This window comes from Coloeus monedula, assembly GCF_965178545.1.
Source record: "Coloeus monedula genome assembly, chromosome: 19".
Taxonomy (NCBI): Eukaryota; Metazoa; Chordata; class Aves; order Passeriformes; family Corvidae; genus Coloeus; species Coloeus monedula.
In genome coordinates this window covers 9,999,544-10,016,751 of record NC_138799.1, presented here as the reverse complement: position 1 = coordinate 10,016,751, position 17,208 = coordinate 9,999,544, and the positions used below count along the sequence as shown (strand labels likewise).

General features: G+C 46.4%; 1 protein-coding gene across 1 annotated transcript in view; it reads left to right on the top strand.

The window, feature by feature from the left end:
- ABCA5 (ATP binding cassette subfamily A member 5) overlaps window positions 1-17,208 on the top strand; it is a 30,645-nt gene that overhangs the window by 6,737 nt on the left and 6,700 nt on the right. The window contains exons 7-28 of the mRNA XM_082294306.1: window positions 199-428; window positions 1,533-1,674; window positions 2,377-2,565; window positions 2,853-3,000; window positions 3,686-3,854; window positions 5,386-5,444; window positions 5,953-6,063; window positions 6,327-6,502; window positions 6,878-6,997; window positions 7,747-7,885; window positions 8,016-8,106; window positions 8,298-8,437; window positions 9,934-10,053; window positions 11,087-11,288; window positions 11,536-11,705; window positions 12,252-12,385; window positions 13,264-13,401; window positions 14,020-14,133; window positions 14,385-14,555; window positions 15,591-15,704; window positions 15,959-16,096; window positions 16,854-16,943. Of these exons, the coding sequence (XP_082150432.1) occupies window positions 199-428; window positions 1,533-1,674; window positions 2,377-2,565; window positions 2,853-3,000; window positions 3,686-3,854; window positions 5,386-5,444; window positions 5,953-6,063; window positions 6,327-6,502; window positions 6,878-6,997; window positions 7,747-7,885; window positions 8,016-8,106; window positions 8,298-8,437; window positions 9,934-10,053; window positions 11,087-11,288; window positions 11,536-11,705; window positions 12,252-12,385; window positions 13,264-13,401; window positions 14,020-14,133; window positions 14,385-14,555; window positions 15,591-15,704; window positions 15,959-16,096; window positions 16,854-16,943 (3,105 nt within the window). The remainder of the gene's footprint in view (window positions 1-198; window positions 429-1,532; window positions 1,675-2,376; window positions 2,566-2,852; window positions 3,001-3,685; window positions 3,855-5,385; window positions 5,445-5,952; window positions 6,064-6,326; window positions 6,503-6,877; window positions 6,998-7,746; window positions 7,886-8,015; window positions 8,107-8,297; window positions 8,438-9,933; window positions 10,054-11,086; window positions 11,289-11,535; window positions 11,706-12,251; window positions 12,386-13,263; window positions 13,402-14,019; window positions 14,134-14,384; window positions 14,556-15,590; window positions 15,705-15,958; window positions 16,097-16,853; window positions 16,944-17,208) is intronic.

The window sequence follows — 17,208 nt, the reverse complement described above, 5'->3', positions numbered from 1 at the left end:
GAAATTTCACATTTGCTAATTTTATCTCCAGGCATTTGGATGTTTTCCAGTTTCCCTGCTTTTGGCCTGGGATTTGGGGTCAGGAAGGTTTTGGGGTCTCCAGATCTCCCCGTGCCAGCAGGGGTGGAGACAGTGGTTGGGATGAGGCTGAAAAATCGGGAAAAATGTGAAAAAAACTCTTCCTCCTCTTCCTTTCAGCTGAAGACAAATCACTCAGTTTGGGAGCAGCTGCAGCTGACCAGAGCCATGGTTATGGGAGAGGCTGCTGTGGTGGAAATTGATAATTTCCCTCGTGCAATCATTTTAATTTACCTGGTGATTGCCTTCTCCCCCTTTGGGTATTATCTGGCAATTCACATCGTGGCAGAAAAGGAGAGGAAGCTGAAGGAGTTCTTGAAAATTTTGGGACTCCATGACACTGCCTTCTGGTATGTGAGTGTTTGGTGTGACCTGTTGTTTATAAAAGGAAAAAGAAATAAAGTATATGTAAAGAAATACTAAAAAAAATTATTTCTAGGAAACCTCTTTAATCCCACCTGTCAGTTCTTAAATTGTTTTCAGTATTTAACTGAAAACAACCAAAAACTGAGATATTCTGTAAAATCAGAGAGACACTTGAAGTATCATGAAAATATGAATATTTTAATAAGAGATCCCGCTGCATTTATTCATGTATAGCTATGCCAGGCTTAGAGGGATTAAGCCTCATCATGTGTGAGATTTTTATGGAGGTTTTTAAATATTTTTGGCTCCCTACCTCCTTTCCTAGAAGCTCAACAGGTAACCTGCAGCCTGGCATGTAATTAAGTGAACCCAACTCTATAATTTTAACATCCCAGAGCAGTCTCAGCAACAGGTTTTCAATTGTTTCCTCACCCTGATGAAAAATCGTCCTGGGAAATAGAATATTTTATTTTTCTCTCAAATTATGTGTTAATTTGAAATCATTGAGAGTTGAAGAGATAAAACCAGGTTTTGCTTTGCCCTTTCCTGCAGGGTTTTCACATCTGCACCGAAACAGCCACCTGGGGTGGTTGGAATGATTTTTTTTACTCATTTCACAGGAAATGTGTCATTTTTTGCTACCTGTACACAAACCACCCCTGTTTGCTGAGGTCAGAGCTGCTCACAGACTCGCAGCTCTGTTTTTCAGAAGAGCAAGATTTTGTTACCCTGCCCAGTGCCCTGAATGATGGCTGTATTAAATTTTAAACAGAATTTCTTGAATTATTGAAACCTATGACTCTGTTACCCTCCTTTGCCTACCCTAGGGAATTAATTATGCAAGTTAAAAAAAAAAAAAAAAAAAGGTGAATCACCTGATTGTGCATCTCTGGCTGTCCTGGGAGTCGATGTGTGCCGAGAACAGTCCCAGGGATGTTCACAACAGCTCTTTTATTGGGGGGGCTCTTGTTTTGTGGCACGCTTGGCCTTTGGTGCAGTGTCTGGAATATTAAAGAGTGCTGGGTTTTGCTGTTTGCGTGGCTGGGGATTCATTCCTTTTTCTGTTTTTCCCCCCTTTTCCTCCCTAGGCTGTCCTGGGTGCTGCTCTACGTGAGCCTGATTTTCGTCATGTCCATTCTCATGGCGGTGATCGCCACGGCCTCGTCCCTCTTCCCCCAGAGCAGTGCCTTTGTCATATTCCTCCTTTTCTTCCTGTATGGAGTCTCCTCAGTAAGTATTCCTGGCCCTGTGCAATTCAGCCATCCCATGGGGGTTTTATTCCCTTCCCACCTGATCATGTTCTCTCTGCCAAAGGATTTGGGGCCAACGTTGCTTCTGTAGGATTGAGCAGTGCTGGGAATCCGAGCTGTCCCATCCCTTCCTCGGGTTTTCTCCTCTGCTGTTAGGATGTTGTACAGGTGTCACCCATCACTATGCAAAATGCCTTTCCTTCCTGAAATATCTGAGTTTGTACTCACCAGGTTTTGAGTTCTGAACCCTGCACAGAACCATTCTGCAGTCCAGGTCCTCTTCAAAGCATTTTCTGTTACTACAGAATGTAATGCTAAAACCCTAATTAAAGGTCAGAGAATGATACAAAAATATATGATAGATATATTTCTATAGCCAATTGCCTGTCTCAGTTCATAAGAGGAACAGTGGGACTGGATCTTGAAAGTCTTTTCCAACAGAAAATGATTCCATGGATTCTGTGTGGGTGAATGCTGGAGTGACTATAGCAGGAAAATTATATGATTATCAGAGAATCAGAAATTATATGATTATTGGAAAATACTATGGTATTTTCCCTTAGTTTTTCTATACCATTTCTATATTACTATTATTATTATTATTATTATTATTATTATTATTATTATTACTACTACTACTGCTACTACAGTACCTTCTTGTTTTTTTCCCCTCTGCCCTCAGGTTTTCTTTGCCCTGATGCTGACGCCTCTGTTTAAGAAGTCCAAGCATGTGGGGATAGTAGAGTTCCTGGCAACTCTGGTTTTTGGCTTTGTGGGCCTCAACATTGTCCTCCTGGAGGATTTCCCCAAATCTTTCGTGTGGATCCTCAGCCCTTTGTGCCAGTGCAGCTTCTTGATTGGTGTTGCACAGGTAAATCCCCACCTGCAGCAGCCTCACTGTGCTTGTTTGCTGTGGATCACTTGCAAACAGACCTCGATGGGGTTTTTACATAGTTATTTTATTTTTAATAAGCTGCTGATGGTGAGGAAAACGCCTTTGTTCATGGCAGTTGAACATCCAGCACCGTAAAGGAGCTGTTATTCTTTGTGTCCTGTGTGATCTCAGTCACTTTCTCATTATTTTGAGGGGGTTTTGCCAGGTTTTGCACTGTGCTGTTGTGCCTTGCTGGTGTGTGACATCTTCCTCTCTCCCTGCAGGTCATGCATCTGGAGGATTATGAGGATGGGGCAACATTTGCAAACATCAGTGATGGTCCTTACCCGCTCTGCATCTCTCTGATTCTCTTGGTGCTGGACAGCATCTTTTACCTGCTTGTAGCTGTCTACCTTGACCAGGTTATCCCAGGTATGTTCCTGACAAAAACTGGGCTGTGGGATGATCATCCTAAAATCCTGAGCCCCCCAGGCTGGTGGCATCTCTCACCTGTGATGTGGAGAAAGGAGGTGATGCTGTTTGCACATAGATTTTTACACTTTCAGCTGAAATAATTTATATTCTGTTAAAACTGTGATGTGTCAGGAGGGGTTTTGCCATGGCCTTAAAAAGCTTAATTTTCCCCTCTTTCTAGAGGAAAAACTTCCTTCCTGAGTTAACTAAAACCTCAGCCTTTACAATTTCCTCTTAGAGGGTTGGAAATCAAAGACTGCTCTGCCTCTTCCAGATCTGTCCCTGTGACAGAAGTAGTTGAACATGAAACACAGAATAAAGTTGTTAATTTTGCAATTAAAGCCTGTTTAAGCCCCTCAGCTCTGTTCACCTCCAGTCCCTCTCTTTTCTCTCTCCCATGTTCAAGTCAGTGCTCTTTCAGCACTGGGGATTTCTCTTGACTAGGAGGAGATTTGCACTTTTATTTAAATACTCAGCAAAAGTGGAGCCTGCCAGCAGTGCGGAGTTGTGGCTTAAATGGAAACTTGGCTGAGGAAATCGCTCAGGAACAGGGGTGTGGGCTGGCTACAGGAGGAGCTGGAACCCCAAAGCTGAGGGATATTTGTGGTTGCTGCTCAGGAATTCCTTTTGTCCTGTCACCCAGGGGAGTTTGGCCTGCGCCGCACGCCCTTTTTCTTCATGAAACCCTCGTTTTGGTCAAAGCACCGGAAAAACTACAAGGAGCTGTATGAGAGCAGCGTCAATGGCAGCTTGAGCTTCAGTGAGATTGTGGAGCCTGTGCCTTCGGAATTTCAGGGCAAAGAAGCCATCAGGTACAGTCCCTGCCCTGCCTGAGGATGAGCAGGTCACCGGGATTTTAGCGTGCAGTTTGAAAATCACTCTTGGCTTTCCGCTCCTCAGATTCAGACGGCGTGTGGTGTGCTTTGCAGAGAGCCCTCCACAGTGAATCCCTGTCCTCAGGGACGTGGATCCAAGGATAAACCACCAGGCTCAGGGACAGGGTTGCTTTGTGGGCTGTGCTCCCCTGTTGGAGCCCTCTCCAGCCCTGCTGCTTTTCCCTTCCCTCAGCTTCTCGCTGAGGCCACGGGTGCCGTAAGCGGTTGCAGATGTTGGAACGCCAGCTCTGCTGGGAGGGTTCAGTTCCTGGTAACGCCCATTTGAGGGGAAAAAGCGGAATTCTGGGTTTGTGGGAAGGCTGTGGTGTTCTCCTAGGCCAGAGAGGAATTTCATGGTGGTTTTACCCAGCGGCCACATACAAGAGGGTGAAAGAAAGGAAGTAATGTCCACACTGTCACCTGCTGTCCCGTGCTTTGTGCCACCTCTTGTCTTGCATCTGGGCTGTCCTTTGCTTTTTGGGGTTTCTCAGTTGTTGTTTTCAATGTTTTCCTTTCAGCCCATGTTTCCATCATTTTCCAGTGGTGTGTCCTCATGGGAGATGGGGAACTCTGCATCTTCACTCCTGGTTGGCTCCACTGCTCTCAAATATTAGAGATTAGTGACCAGCACAAGTCTTGTGTTGTCCACACCACCCAGGTCTCTTTGGGCATCCACCACAGGTTCAGGAGTCCAGTTTTAATCCTGATATTCCCACGAGAACATCGTGGCTGTTGTTGCATTATTCAGCCATTCAGGACTCTTTACACATTATCCCTCCACCAGCCTCCAGCATTTTCACAGAGTATTGTCACCTTTCCACATGCAAGTTTTATTGTCTTCTGTACTTATTCTCTTCCCCATTACTCACCCTCCATAATTCTCTCATTGTCCTCATTTTCAGGGTGATGAGGCTTCCAAAATCCATCCTTGATATGGATTTATCCAGATAAACTGGTTGTTTTTTTCATTTGGAGAAACAGCAGGGCTGGAAGGAAGGTTTTTACCTCTCTTGAAAAGAACAATTCCTTCTTTCTTCTACCTAATTTTGATCAAGAGCTGTCAGGAATCACATCTTTGGAGTCTGTTCTGCTAACAGCCAGGTCACGTCTGTGGGGCTTCGTGTTGAATTGTGCAACTGCTGGGGAGTAGCTGTTCCCTTTCCTAGCTTGGGAAGCCTCTGGTGCATTGTTCCACCATGTGAAAGAGACTCAGATTTGAAATAATTCAGTTTATCATCACAGGAAATACCTTAGAAGGGGACCAGGAAAAGCTTCCTGATGCCAGGGTGGAGATGGGCAAAGTTTGAGGAAAACCTGTCCTGTGTCTTGACTTGCCTTGATGGGTTTTTAACACATCTGGTGCCACTTCAGTCTGGTTGTCTTGTTGTGATTGTTGCTGGGTGTTGATGACTCAAAATGGAATGTAAAGGTCCTGAAATATTTTATGCAATGATGTGTCTTCTTTCAGAATCAGCTGTGTTCAGAAAACATTCAGGAAAAAGGGGGAAACTGTGGAGGCTCTCAGAAGTAAGAGCATTTCAGCTTTTTAGCTGCTTGTTGGATGCAGAGCAGCAGTAGCTGAGTTGCTGAGTGATCTTTTCTGTTTCAGTTCAGGCTGGTTTTGGTTTCTTTTGGAGGGGTGGAGCCCTGGAGCATGAATGCCAGGCATGCTCGTGTGTGTCCTGTCTCACAGTAGTGGTGTCACAGTAGGCCACCCCAAAAATGAGCCCTCCATCACTAAGAAAAGCCTGCTGGCATCACCCCCAATTCCTCCTCTTCCCATGTAGTGATTTAATCTCCCCTGCCCCACCTCCCTGATGTTTTCACCTCCTTTCCCTGGGTGGCTTTGAAACGTGGCCACCCCACAGTGGGTGCGGGACCGTCCCAGCCTGGCCATGGGGTGAGTTGTCCCCCAGGGGCAGAGTGTGAATGGATACCCCACATAAGAGCATGTGATGGACCCCTGGGGCAGGAGCTGGCTCAGGGAGCTGGGATCCAGCCCCTGACACCTCCTCTCGCTGTGCCCTGGGAGCAGATCTGTCCTTTGACATCTACGAGGGTCAGATCACGGCGCTGCTGGGCCACAGCGGCACGGGGAAGACAACGCTGATGAACATCCTCTGCGGGCTGTGCCCCCCCACAGACGGTGAGTGCAGGGCTGGGGGTGCCCTGCTGTAAAACCAAGTCTGATAACCCTGGTGGTTATTTTAAGATTCATCAACATATCTTTGGATAAAGTCCGAAAGAGCCCGCTTGCAGTTCCTGTCCGCGCTGGGCTGTAAAACCCTCTCTGCTGAGCGCTCCTTCCAGTGGAGAGTTCCCAGCCCATGGCAGGAGGCTGGAATGAGATGAGCTTTAAGGTCCACTCCAACCCAAACCATTTTGTGATTTTTGTGTTCATTTTTTTAGGGTTTGTCTCAGTCTATGGGCACAAAGTGTCCGAGATCGACGAGATGCTGGAGGTGCGGCAGATCGCGGGGGTGTGCCCCCAGTCCGACATCCACTTTGACATTTTAACCGTGGAGGAGAACCTCTCCATCTTTGCTGCCATTAAGGGCATCCCTCAGAATGATTTGATACAAGAGGTAACTCACCTGGGTGCAGGTGTTGTCTTACATGTACATTTTTAACCAGTAAATCAAAATATCCTCAAGGGGTTTTCCTTTTACAGGGAAATATCTGCTTTATGGTACAGTGGACAAAGAGGTGCAGGAAGATGTTTAGACAAGGATAAACTTTTCATTTTTCCTGAGATTAAAATGCTCATGAAATGTTTTAAATCTGGCATTTGGGTCCAATTATAGACACCATTAAACTTCGTGTGTAGGTTGTGCAGTTCAGATGCAGAACACACTGGGAACCAGCAGCAGTTCATTTGAATGTTAATTGTTAACAATCTGGTTTAAAAAATTGATAGGTTTTTTTTTTTAAACAATAAATGTGTTTCCTGTGTTTTCAAGGTGCAGAAGGTGTTGCTGGATTTGGAGATGCAGCCCATCAGGGACAATCAAGCCAAAAAATTAAGTGGGGGGCAGAAGAGGAGGCTATCAGTGGGAGTTGCTGTTCTTGGGAACCCCAAGGTGAGAGGGATGGAATTATTCCCAGCTTGGTGTTGCTGATCCATGGAAGGCTGGGTGTCTCTTGTCAAAACCAACTAATGTGTAAAATGCAGAAATTGTTCCTTTGAGCACCTTTTTTTCTTCGTTTATGGTTTAATTGCAGTAATTTCAATGGCTCAGCCTTTATGCTTGAGGCTCAGGTAATGGCAGCAGCTTTGGAGTTGATCTCTTTGGCAAATAAACAGTGTGGCAAGTTTTGTGTGATTTCTGGCTGGTGACATTTATCCCCCAACAGTGAAATTGTTGGATGCTTTTTCTTCCAAAGCCATCCAGGAACTGGGAGCAGGAGCAGAGCCAGAGAGCTCTTTTGTGTTAGAGCTCTGTAATTTCTGTGGGAACGGGGACTGCTTTGAGATCTGTGGTTAAAAATGATGTGTGTGACAGTTCCTGGGCATTTCAAAAGCAGGTGTGTGCATTTAACCACCCCTCAGTAGAAAGAATCCGTGGCTAAGTTGTGCTTCTACTACATAATTGTATTGGAGCCGGAATAAAACAGGCTGTGGCATTAATTTATTATGGAATTTTTCCATTTGTCACAACAGGAGATGGGTTTATTCAAAGCGCAGTGGCAAAAGCTGCCTTGTTAGTCTGGGATGTTTCCCATTTTAGAGGAGTAACTAAGGCTTCAACAAACCCTTCTGGGTGTGCTGGGGAGGGATTGCTGAGGTCAGGGGCTGTGGCTTGGAAATCCCTCTGGGTTTTGCCCCCAGGTTTTGCTGCTGGACGAGCCCACGGCGGGGATGGATCCCTGCTCCCGCCACATCGTCTGGAACCTGCTGAGGAACAGGAAAGCCAACCGTGTGACTGTGTTCAGCACCCACTTCATGGACGAGGCTGACATCCTGGCTGGTGAGTCCTGCTGCCACCTCAGCTTCGTTCCCCAGCCATGGGGTACAATCTGTGCAGAATCCAGAGTTGGATTTGGGAGAAAATTGTTGATCTTCTGCTTCAGAGAGGCCTTCCTGACTTTCCTTTCCAGATCGTAAAGCTGTGATTTCCCAAGGGATGCTGAAATGCCTCGGGTCTTCTCTCTTCCTGAAGAGCAAGTGGGGCATTGGCTACCGCCTGAGGTAATTCTGTGCCCAATTTTGTACCTCTTAGGTGCCATTCTGTATCTCTTTTTTTATTGTTTTCTGTTGGAGTCTACAAGAAAGCACCCCCCAAAAAGATCCTTTTACCCTCCTGAACGGTACACCTGAATGTTTGGTGCTGTGCCAGGAGCAAGCTGAGCTTTAAACCCCAATTCCTGGTGGTGTTTTAGCATGCACATCGATGCCTACTGCAACACAGAGGCCACCACCTCGCTGATCAGGCAGCACATCCCTGCAGCCAGCCTGATCCAGGAGAACGATGAGCAGCTCGTGTACACCCTCCCTCTCAAGGACATGGACAAGTTTGCAGGTATTGATGGGGTTTTGTGTTGCAGGGATCGGTGACTGTGGAGGGGAAGTTTATTGAGCGTGGCTGGAGCCTGATGGTCTTGATAAATTGTGCATTTCTAGTTTATATTTATTATTATTTGGCCGACAGGGAGTCAGGGAGGTTTTTCTGAGGTGAGTGAGGACTTTGTCATCTCCTTCAAGGGGCTGAGGTGTCAGAGGGATGTGGATACCCAACAGCAAGGGCTGGGGAGATGCCTCTGTGGTGAGGAGACCCTTCCACCCGAGCACCCCCTGGTCCTGCAGAATCATCATCCTGTTGCAGAGGGTTCCAAAGAGCAGGGCTGGCCTGCAGCAGGAAGCAGGAAATCCTACCAAAATCCTACAAAAACCTTACAAAAACCTTACAAAAATTGACAGCTCTCATTGGGAACTGCAAAGAGCATCGTGTCACTGCCTTGAAATTCCGTGGTGAGCGGGAGCAGGGAGCAGATGGGAGGATTTCACTAGATGGCAGCAATTATCTGAGCAGTGCTGGGCAGGGCTCCTTGCTCATCTCCCAGAAATAAATGGAATAAACCCTGCATCCTTTGCACCGTGTGGGAAGCCAAGGGAGGGTCTGTGTTGATAGGAACATGCAGCTGATATTCCATAAATGTTTTTTTCCCCCGTTGCATTGGAGTTAATGATTTGTGAGCTTTGCCTTCAGCAGCCACTGGGTGCACTTCTGCAAACAGGCTGAGATGCAATCAACTTTCCCAGACTATTGCAGGGAGAACCTGGGGCTGGGAATACACCTTGGCAGCTGGGGCAGGAGAAATTGTGGGGATTTGAGGAGTATTGTCAAAAATCCAACTGCTCTTCCCATTTTATACGTTTGAATTTCCCTGCAGCCTCACTGTGGCTCTGAAGCTTCTCATTTTAAGTCCTTATTTCATAGGATTGACAAAAACCCAGTAGCATTTTTTATCCCAAGGTGCTGTTAAGTTCTCCCACTCTGAGCCTCACGTTGGTCTTCAAGCTCTGTGCCCTGTCCAGGTTAACCTGGCTTTACAAATCTGGAAATTTTTTGTAATAGATATATAAAAATACATGATGTTTTTAGGTATAAAAGGACTCAGTGGTTTTATTTGTAAGATCTTTTGTGCCCGGGCAGGGATTTAGGTAGGACGAGCTGTCCTGGGTATGATTTTTCCAGGAGAGGGAACCTTGAACCTGCCCTGAGGCAACTTTGAGCGCAGGAGCTTTAGGATGCTGAGATAGTTTTTAGAAGCACCACAACTTCAGCAAAAGCTGCCACATTTCCTGACCACAGAGACTGAAATTTAGTGCTAAAAGGAGCTTTTCCCACCTTGGTTCTCAAACCATGACATGTGCCTTCTGATTTATTTGCTATTCCCACTTTTCTGCTTTACCCACCAAGCAGGAGTGTTTAGAGATGTGCCTGATGTGCTTGAAGTGTTCTTGGCAGGTGCTGGAGCACAGTGTCAGAGCTGCACATGTCCCGTCTGTCCCTAGGCTTGTTCTCTGACCTGGACACCCATTCCCACCTGGGGGTCATCACCTATGGTGTGTCCATGACCACGCTGGAGGACGTTTACCTGAAGCTGGAGGTCGAGGCAGAGATTGATCAAGCAGGTGGGAAGGAGCAGGGCTGTGCCCTTGGCTCTCTTCAGGTTTGGTTTAGTCTCAATTAGTGTGGAATTGTCACTGCCAGAAGGAGGGAACAAGAAAAATGTCCCTCACAGGGTGCTGCTCCAGCATCTGTTGATCCTTTGGTTCTCACAGCATTCCAGGCTGTTGGAATATTCAGCAGGAAAACCAGGAAAAGGCAGTGAATTGGGTGGGGAGTGATTCTGGGAGCATCCAGGGGAAAAGCTTTTTACTTATTAATCTTTCATCCAGCATGCTCACATCTGACTCCTTGGCTTTACAGTTCACTTGCCTTTTACAATGCCTTTTATTTTCCTAATGGAGTTTGCTTTCAAGAAATTATAAATGTGCAGCATAAAATTAATTTTCAGCCTTTTGTGTGAACAGTAGCTGCACTTAGGGCTGGAACAGCTCAGCTTGTCTCACTTTGAATTAACTTCCAGTCCAAATGAAAAGTTGGGACTGCTTAATATTGCTCCAGAATGAGTCAGTTGTTTTTTTTTGATGGCAGTTTTGAATGGTTTGAGCTGGTTGAATCATTCTAGAGCTTTCTGTGTGATCCAGAATTATTAGTATTAGTAAATATATGTACTCTGTAGTGTATACATGGTATACTGGTATGGAAAGTACTCCCTAATTAGACTGACTGCCCTGCTCCACAGAGTTTCTGTGTGGGTTTAAGAGGATTTAACAGCTGAATTTGCTGGTGCTGGGTAGTGCAGGTGCACACACAGGCCAAGGGTATGAAACTGGGGCAAATCTGCACCTTTTTGGTGGCAAAAATTTGAATGATCTGCTTTAAGTATCTGCCATTTATGTGGTTGGGCTGGCTCAGTGTCAGTGACCTTGGGGTTGAGTTAGGAGACTTGGATGGGATGGGATGGGTGAGGTGAGGTGACTTCTGCAACTGGAAGGGCAAGGAGTCTCTGGCCCCTGGCTCCTCCACCTCCTCTCCCATTTCCAGCCCCCTGCTGTGTCAGAGCATCAATTCCATGGGCTTTTCTCTGCCCTGTTTCAGATTACAGCGTGTTCCACTCCCAGCAAGTGCAGGACGAGATGGATACGAAATCCCTGGATGACATGGAGCAGAGCCTGCTGATGCTGTCAGAGGCCAAGGCACCAGCCATGAGCAACTCAGCCCTGTGGAAGAAGCAGGTTTCCACCATAGCCAAAGTGCACTTCCTCAGTCTGAAACGGGAGAACAAATGTGTCAGAGTTATGTGAGTGCTGGGGCTTCTCATTTGTGTGTAAGGCTCAAAACCTCTCTGAATGACACCAGAGAAAGCACATCTTGTCCTTAATTTTTCCCCATAGTTACATTTAAAAACCAGCAAGTGTGGAGCTGTAATTTGTGCTGAATTACTGGTTTTTGGGGGGTGAGGGAGATGTTGTTTTAATAGCATGCACATAAAACTGGGTTGGCTTTCACTGAATTGTAACAAACCACAAACTTTTTATTTCTTTCAGGTTGTTGCTTTTCCTCATTTTCCTTGTAGTTCAGATTTTGTTGTTTTTCATACACCACATCATCAAAAATGCTGTAGCTGCTATCAAACTCTCCCCAGATTTGTACTTGCTGAAGCCTGGAGAGAGCTATCACAAGTACAGAAGTCGGCTCCTGCTGCAGAACTCCACAGGTAGGGCAGAAGCTCCTGTCTTCACTTCTCTCCTTCTCCCAATTTTTGAGGTTGGGAATGAACTTTTTCCTTGAAATTAACCCAGATGAAGAGGTCCCAAGTGCCCAGGGATGGTAAACAGTCAGTTTGTGCCGCGGGGCTTGGTTTGGAGATCTTCCTCCTCCTCCCATGCTCATGACCTTGTTCTTGCTGTGTCAGAGGATGATCCAGGTGAAAGAACTGGCCAGAAACACTGAGATACATCAGCATTAAAATCCTGCTGTAAAACATCTGGGGAAATTCCTTTTTGGTTCAGCTGAGAATGTTTTAAAAGCGCCCAGCAGTTACCCAGGCAGTAAAAACCAGCATCTGTTTGAGCTGTCAGTGCATCGATAATTTTGCGTAAAATACTCCAGGCTGGTGATGAGGAGGGATTTAAAAGACAGGGAGATGTGGGACATCTCAGGGACTCGGGTTAGGGGTGGGCAGTGCTGGGGAATGGCTGGATTTGATGATCCTGAAGTTCTTTTCCAGCTTGAATGATTCCGTGTTGTTTGCTGTCCCCAGAATCGGATATCGGTGACATTGTGCACTCCCTGGGGAGCATGAACATCCTCTGGGAGATGTTCAATGACAGTGATTATGTCTCAGTGGCACCTCACAGTGCAGCTCTGAACGTGTTTGTCCTTGAGTCCAGGCAGGTAAGGCTGAGACTGGCTGGGCTGTGCCCAAAGAGCAGCTGGTGGGGCTGGCTTGTGAAATTCTTACCTGAAAAGCACCTCTGGAGTCAAATAATGTCATATATATATTGCTTATACAGGAGGCTGCCAAGGGGACAAAATGGAAATACTAGCAAAATAAATGTTCTTCCGTAATTATAATTGCAGTAGGCCAATCAAACTTCCATCCCCCTTCTTCCCCACAAGGACACAGAAAACCAGGAGAAAAGTTCTAATTCACAGGAGACCTGGCAGAGGAATTTTTTATGCTTATATTTTTCACTTGTACTGACTGAATTACACAGTTTGACACAAGTATAATTCCATGGTGCTCTCATGTGGAAAGAAAAATCAGTTTCTTGGGCTGTACTTGTTCATAATAACAGGAAGATCTGAACTTTGGGATCATATTTTATCCCCAGCAAAGGAACTGCTCTGCAATGTGCCAGCTCTGGCTCTTGTTCCTGTTTTTATTCCCTGACACTGCTCCTGTCGGTGTGACAGTGCAGCCCCCAGCTCCTGCACATCTTTGCCTGTCTGCATTTAAATCCATTAGCAAGATCATCCCAGAGCAGCTCCTCGTGTGTTTGTTTTCCAGACTGTAATTGTCTGGAGTGCCGTTTGTCAGAGCATCACTGCTCCATGAATCATGCTGCGAATTCATTCCCAATAATTCTCTGAGAGCCTGCCTGTTTTCCTGAATCAGGCTGGGTGTTGTAGGCACCCTGAGCAGCCCAGAGCTTCCTGCAAAGCTCTTGATTATGCAAAGATTTATCCCAATGTTCAGGTTTAATTCATTCCCCCCCAGGGAATTGCCCTTCGTGCAGAAGGATTAATACAGCACATATTTTTCTTCCTAGAATTATGTTTTCAACATGATAATCAACAGCACCATGGTGCATTCCCTGCCAGTTTTGATGAACATTGTCAGCAACCTCCTCCTGCGCAGTTTAAATGTGACTGAGAGCATCCAGATCTGGAGCAACCCCTTCATTCAGGTGAGCAGCTCCCAGAAAGTCACCCTAAAACACAGAGGAGGGGTCAAAGCATCCCTGGGTGAAAGGGGGAGTGAAGAAACGCCCCACAAACCAAGAGGAAAGCTGTTTGGGGCTGTCTGCAGGATTTAATAGGACATGAAAGGTGCTGGAATTTTGCTCTGCAGGTTGTGGAAGGGGAGGAAAAAGGGGCTTGGAAAGAGGATGTTTCAGGAATTAAAGGTTGGGTGGGGCTTGGAGCAGCCCAGTCTAGTGGAAGGAGCTGGGGACTGGAACGAGATGATCCCTATGGTTCTTTCCAACCTAAATCAATCCATGATCCTGTGAATTCATTATGAGTTTGTTGGGGGTTACCTGCAGTTCTTGGTCTGTGCAGAGCTGGAGGGGCCTTTGGGAGAGGAGAGGACCTGCTGCAGGAAATGAGCACTTTGAAAGTTCATTAATTACTATTTATTCCTCATATAAATATTCCCAAAACTTCCATAGGTGTTTTTCTTCCTGCTCAGGTGATCTTGACATCCACAGACGTTTTATTTTAGCATTCACAGCCATGTTCCAACTCCTAATGTAGTATTTTTTTGGTCACATTCTGGCACTGAATAAATCTGATTTGTATACCAGGATCTTCCAGACACAATTTTCAGACTGGAGATCTATTTTGAAGCGGTGTTACTGGGGATTATCATCACTGGAATGCCGCCCTACTTTGCCATGGACAATGCGGAAAACCACAAGGTAACGCCCAGGTGTCCATGCAGAGATGCACGGGAAGTTAAAAATCCTGGGATGTGGGGGAAGATCCAAAGAGGGGTTTAGAACAATGCCATGAGAGGCAGCATGGGTGGCACTGGGGTGGGGCAGATTTGGGAAAAGGTTTTCTGTGCAAAGCTCAGCTTGGCAATAGCTGCGTGACACCGGGGCGGATTCACGTAACGTTAATTTTAATTAACGCCTGATTAGCGCTGTGCTTTCTTCCCCTGTTGCAGATCAAGGCCTACACCCAGCTGAAGATTTCAGGGCTCTATCCCTCAGCTTACTGGACTGGTCAGGCTCTGGTGGATCTCCCTCTGTTCTTCTTCATCCTCATCCTGATGATCGGCAGCCTCTTCGCCTTCCACTACGGTGTTTATTTCTACGTGGGCAAGTTCCTGGCTGTGGTGAGTGTGGGGTGGGGTGAGAGCAGGGTTGCCTCGTTTTCCACAAGTGTTTTATTTTCCTTACTTGATTCAGCAGGATCTTCCCAATGGATACACAGGGAAAACGCTGCTGGCACAAAGACAGAATGTTTTTCATGGGGAAAGTGGCTCAGAGTTGGGAGTTTCATTCAGGACTGGAATAAAATAAAGCAGCACCAGGGGAGGTTGGACACAGGTGGAATTTCTTCACAGAAATGGTGGTTGGGACTGGAAGGGGCTGCCCAGGGAGGTGCTGGAGTCTCTGTCCCTGCAGGTGTTTAAGGAAGGACTGGACGTGGCCCTTGGTTCCATGGTCTGCTTGGTCACAGCCTGGATTTGATCGCAAAAGTCTTTTCCAACCTTCTTAATTCTGCGATTTAAAACACCAGGATTTTCCAAGGAAATGCTCCTTTCTTTGTGCTGTCTCAGCCTGCTTTGTGCTCTGTGCTGTGATTGATAATTGCTCTGTTTGCTGCTAATGACAAGGGCACAGTGACTTTGAGCTCAGCCCCTCTCTGCAGTGAATTGCAGATGGGGATTAAATGGAGGAGACCACAAGACTTGATGTCTTTGATATTCAGAGCGGGCTTCCCTGTGATATTGGCTGGAATTGAGAAGAAGCAGCTTTTCCCAGCTGCTTTTCCAGAGTTAATCAGGTTTGGGATGTGGCTGCAGGGCTGGTTTTCTACCCTTGTTTGAATTTCTACAAAAAATGCTGTGGTGGAATTTCTAGTATTTGCCAGAATCTTGAGGTCAGCATTTATGGGAGCCTATGTTATTAAAAAAAAGGGAAAGAGTTTAAAGGGAACTGAGGGAGGGAGTTTTTTGCCTCTCCACACATTCTGTAATTTGTGTCTTTAATAATACATTCTCTATGCACCAAGGCAGCAAAATACATCAAATGAAGTGACAAAGGTGAACCCAGAGTTCTGTATCATACTGAGGCAATTCCAGTTGATCCTTATGCAAAAAAATTCCTGCTGCACATTTCCTGAGAAACCTTTCCTGTCCCTGCAGATTTTCTGCCTGATTGGTTATGTCCCCTCAGTCGTGCTCTTCACCTACGTGGTCTCCTTCACCTTCAGAAAAGTCCAGAACACGAAGGAATTTTGGTCATTTATATTTTCAGTGGTGAGTGACTTGGCCTGGAGCTGGGATAAGTGGGAAGATTGGTGATCTCCAAGGCCACAGCAGCTTCCCAGTTATTTTCTTGAACTGTCTGTCCCTAATGCACAGGAAATGGGAAACATTTACCAGTGTCTCCCTCTCTGCAATGCCCTGAGTGATAAAAGCTTTATTTAAAGTGCCTTAAATTAGGTAACTTATGCTCAGAGAGTCTGAAGTGGATGAAAATGGACTTTTTTTTCCCCTTTTCTTTGGTACAGACAGCCTTGCTCTGCACAGTTGTCGCTGAAGTTGCCTTTTTCCTGGACCTTTACCTGGTCACCACCGTCCTGCATTATGTCTTCTCCATCTTCATTCCTATTTATCCCCTTATTGGCTGCCTGATTTGTTTTATAAAGGTAAGGGGACTCCAGGGATCCTTTCCAGAACCCTTGGGGACAGCTGGCATTGGGTGGATGTCATTAGTGTGTCCTCTGCAGCCATTTAACATGTGAAGAATAACAACTGCTTGGGGGAAAATCACCTTTTTCCTATTAAGCAAAGTGGTTTGGGTTTAAAATGAGGAAAGCAGAAAGTTTTCCATGAAATTTCCTTTCACAAAGTGGATGGAGCCAACAGGAAAGATGGAGAGGGACTTTGAACAAGGGCATGGAGTGACAGGACAAGGGGGAATGGCTTCAAGCTGACAGAGAGCAGGGTTGGATGGGAAATTGGGAAGAAATTCCTCCCTGTGAGGGTGGGCAGGCCCTGGCACAGGGTGCCCAGAGAAGCTGTGGCTGCCCCTGGATCCCTGGCAGTGTCCAAGGCCAGGCTGGATGGGGATTGGAGCAACAGGGAGTGGAATGAGATGGGCTTTGAGGTCTCTTCCAACCCAAAGCATTCCATGATTCTGTGATATTCCAAGGAAAACCACGTGTTCCTCAGTGAGCAAGCCCAGTGATAGGACATGGGTTAATTGGGAGTGGGTGGCTTGAAAGCAGGAGCAGCCCCAGGGTTTGGATGGAGTTGTTTGATATTTTTTTTGGAGAGTCTCTGCAGAGCTCAGGAGGTGCTTGAGCACCACAGCCTGAACGACAGAGATTAAAGCACAGTGTCGAATTCAGAGTCTCTGGTGGGTGATTGTTCACCTGAACATGTTTTTCCCTGAATTCCCAGGTCTCGTGGAAAGGCAAGAATGAGAGTGGAGGATACTCCCACCCCTGGGACCACGACCCCTGGGACCGGCTGCTGGTGGCAGTTCTGGCTGTGAGCATGGTTTGCTGTAGGGAATTGTGGTTCCTGCTGGGATCCCCTTCTGTCCAACATCTTTATCAGTAAAGATTTGCTCTGATGCTGAGCCTGCAGCTCCTGCAGCATGAGCAGTCAGGAAAGCTGCTGTGCCCACCAGCTCAACATCTGCTGCTCCTGTGGCCTGATTAACCCTGCCAGTATTAATTCTGATTATTATGGGAATCCCTGCTGATGGAGCAAGAGCTCCAGAGCAGGGGCAGTCCCTTCTCTGTGCAAAAAC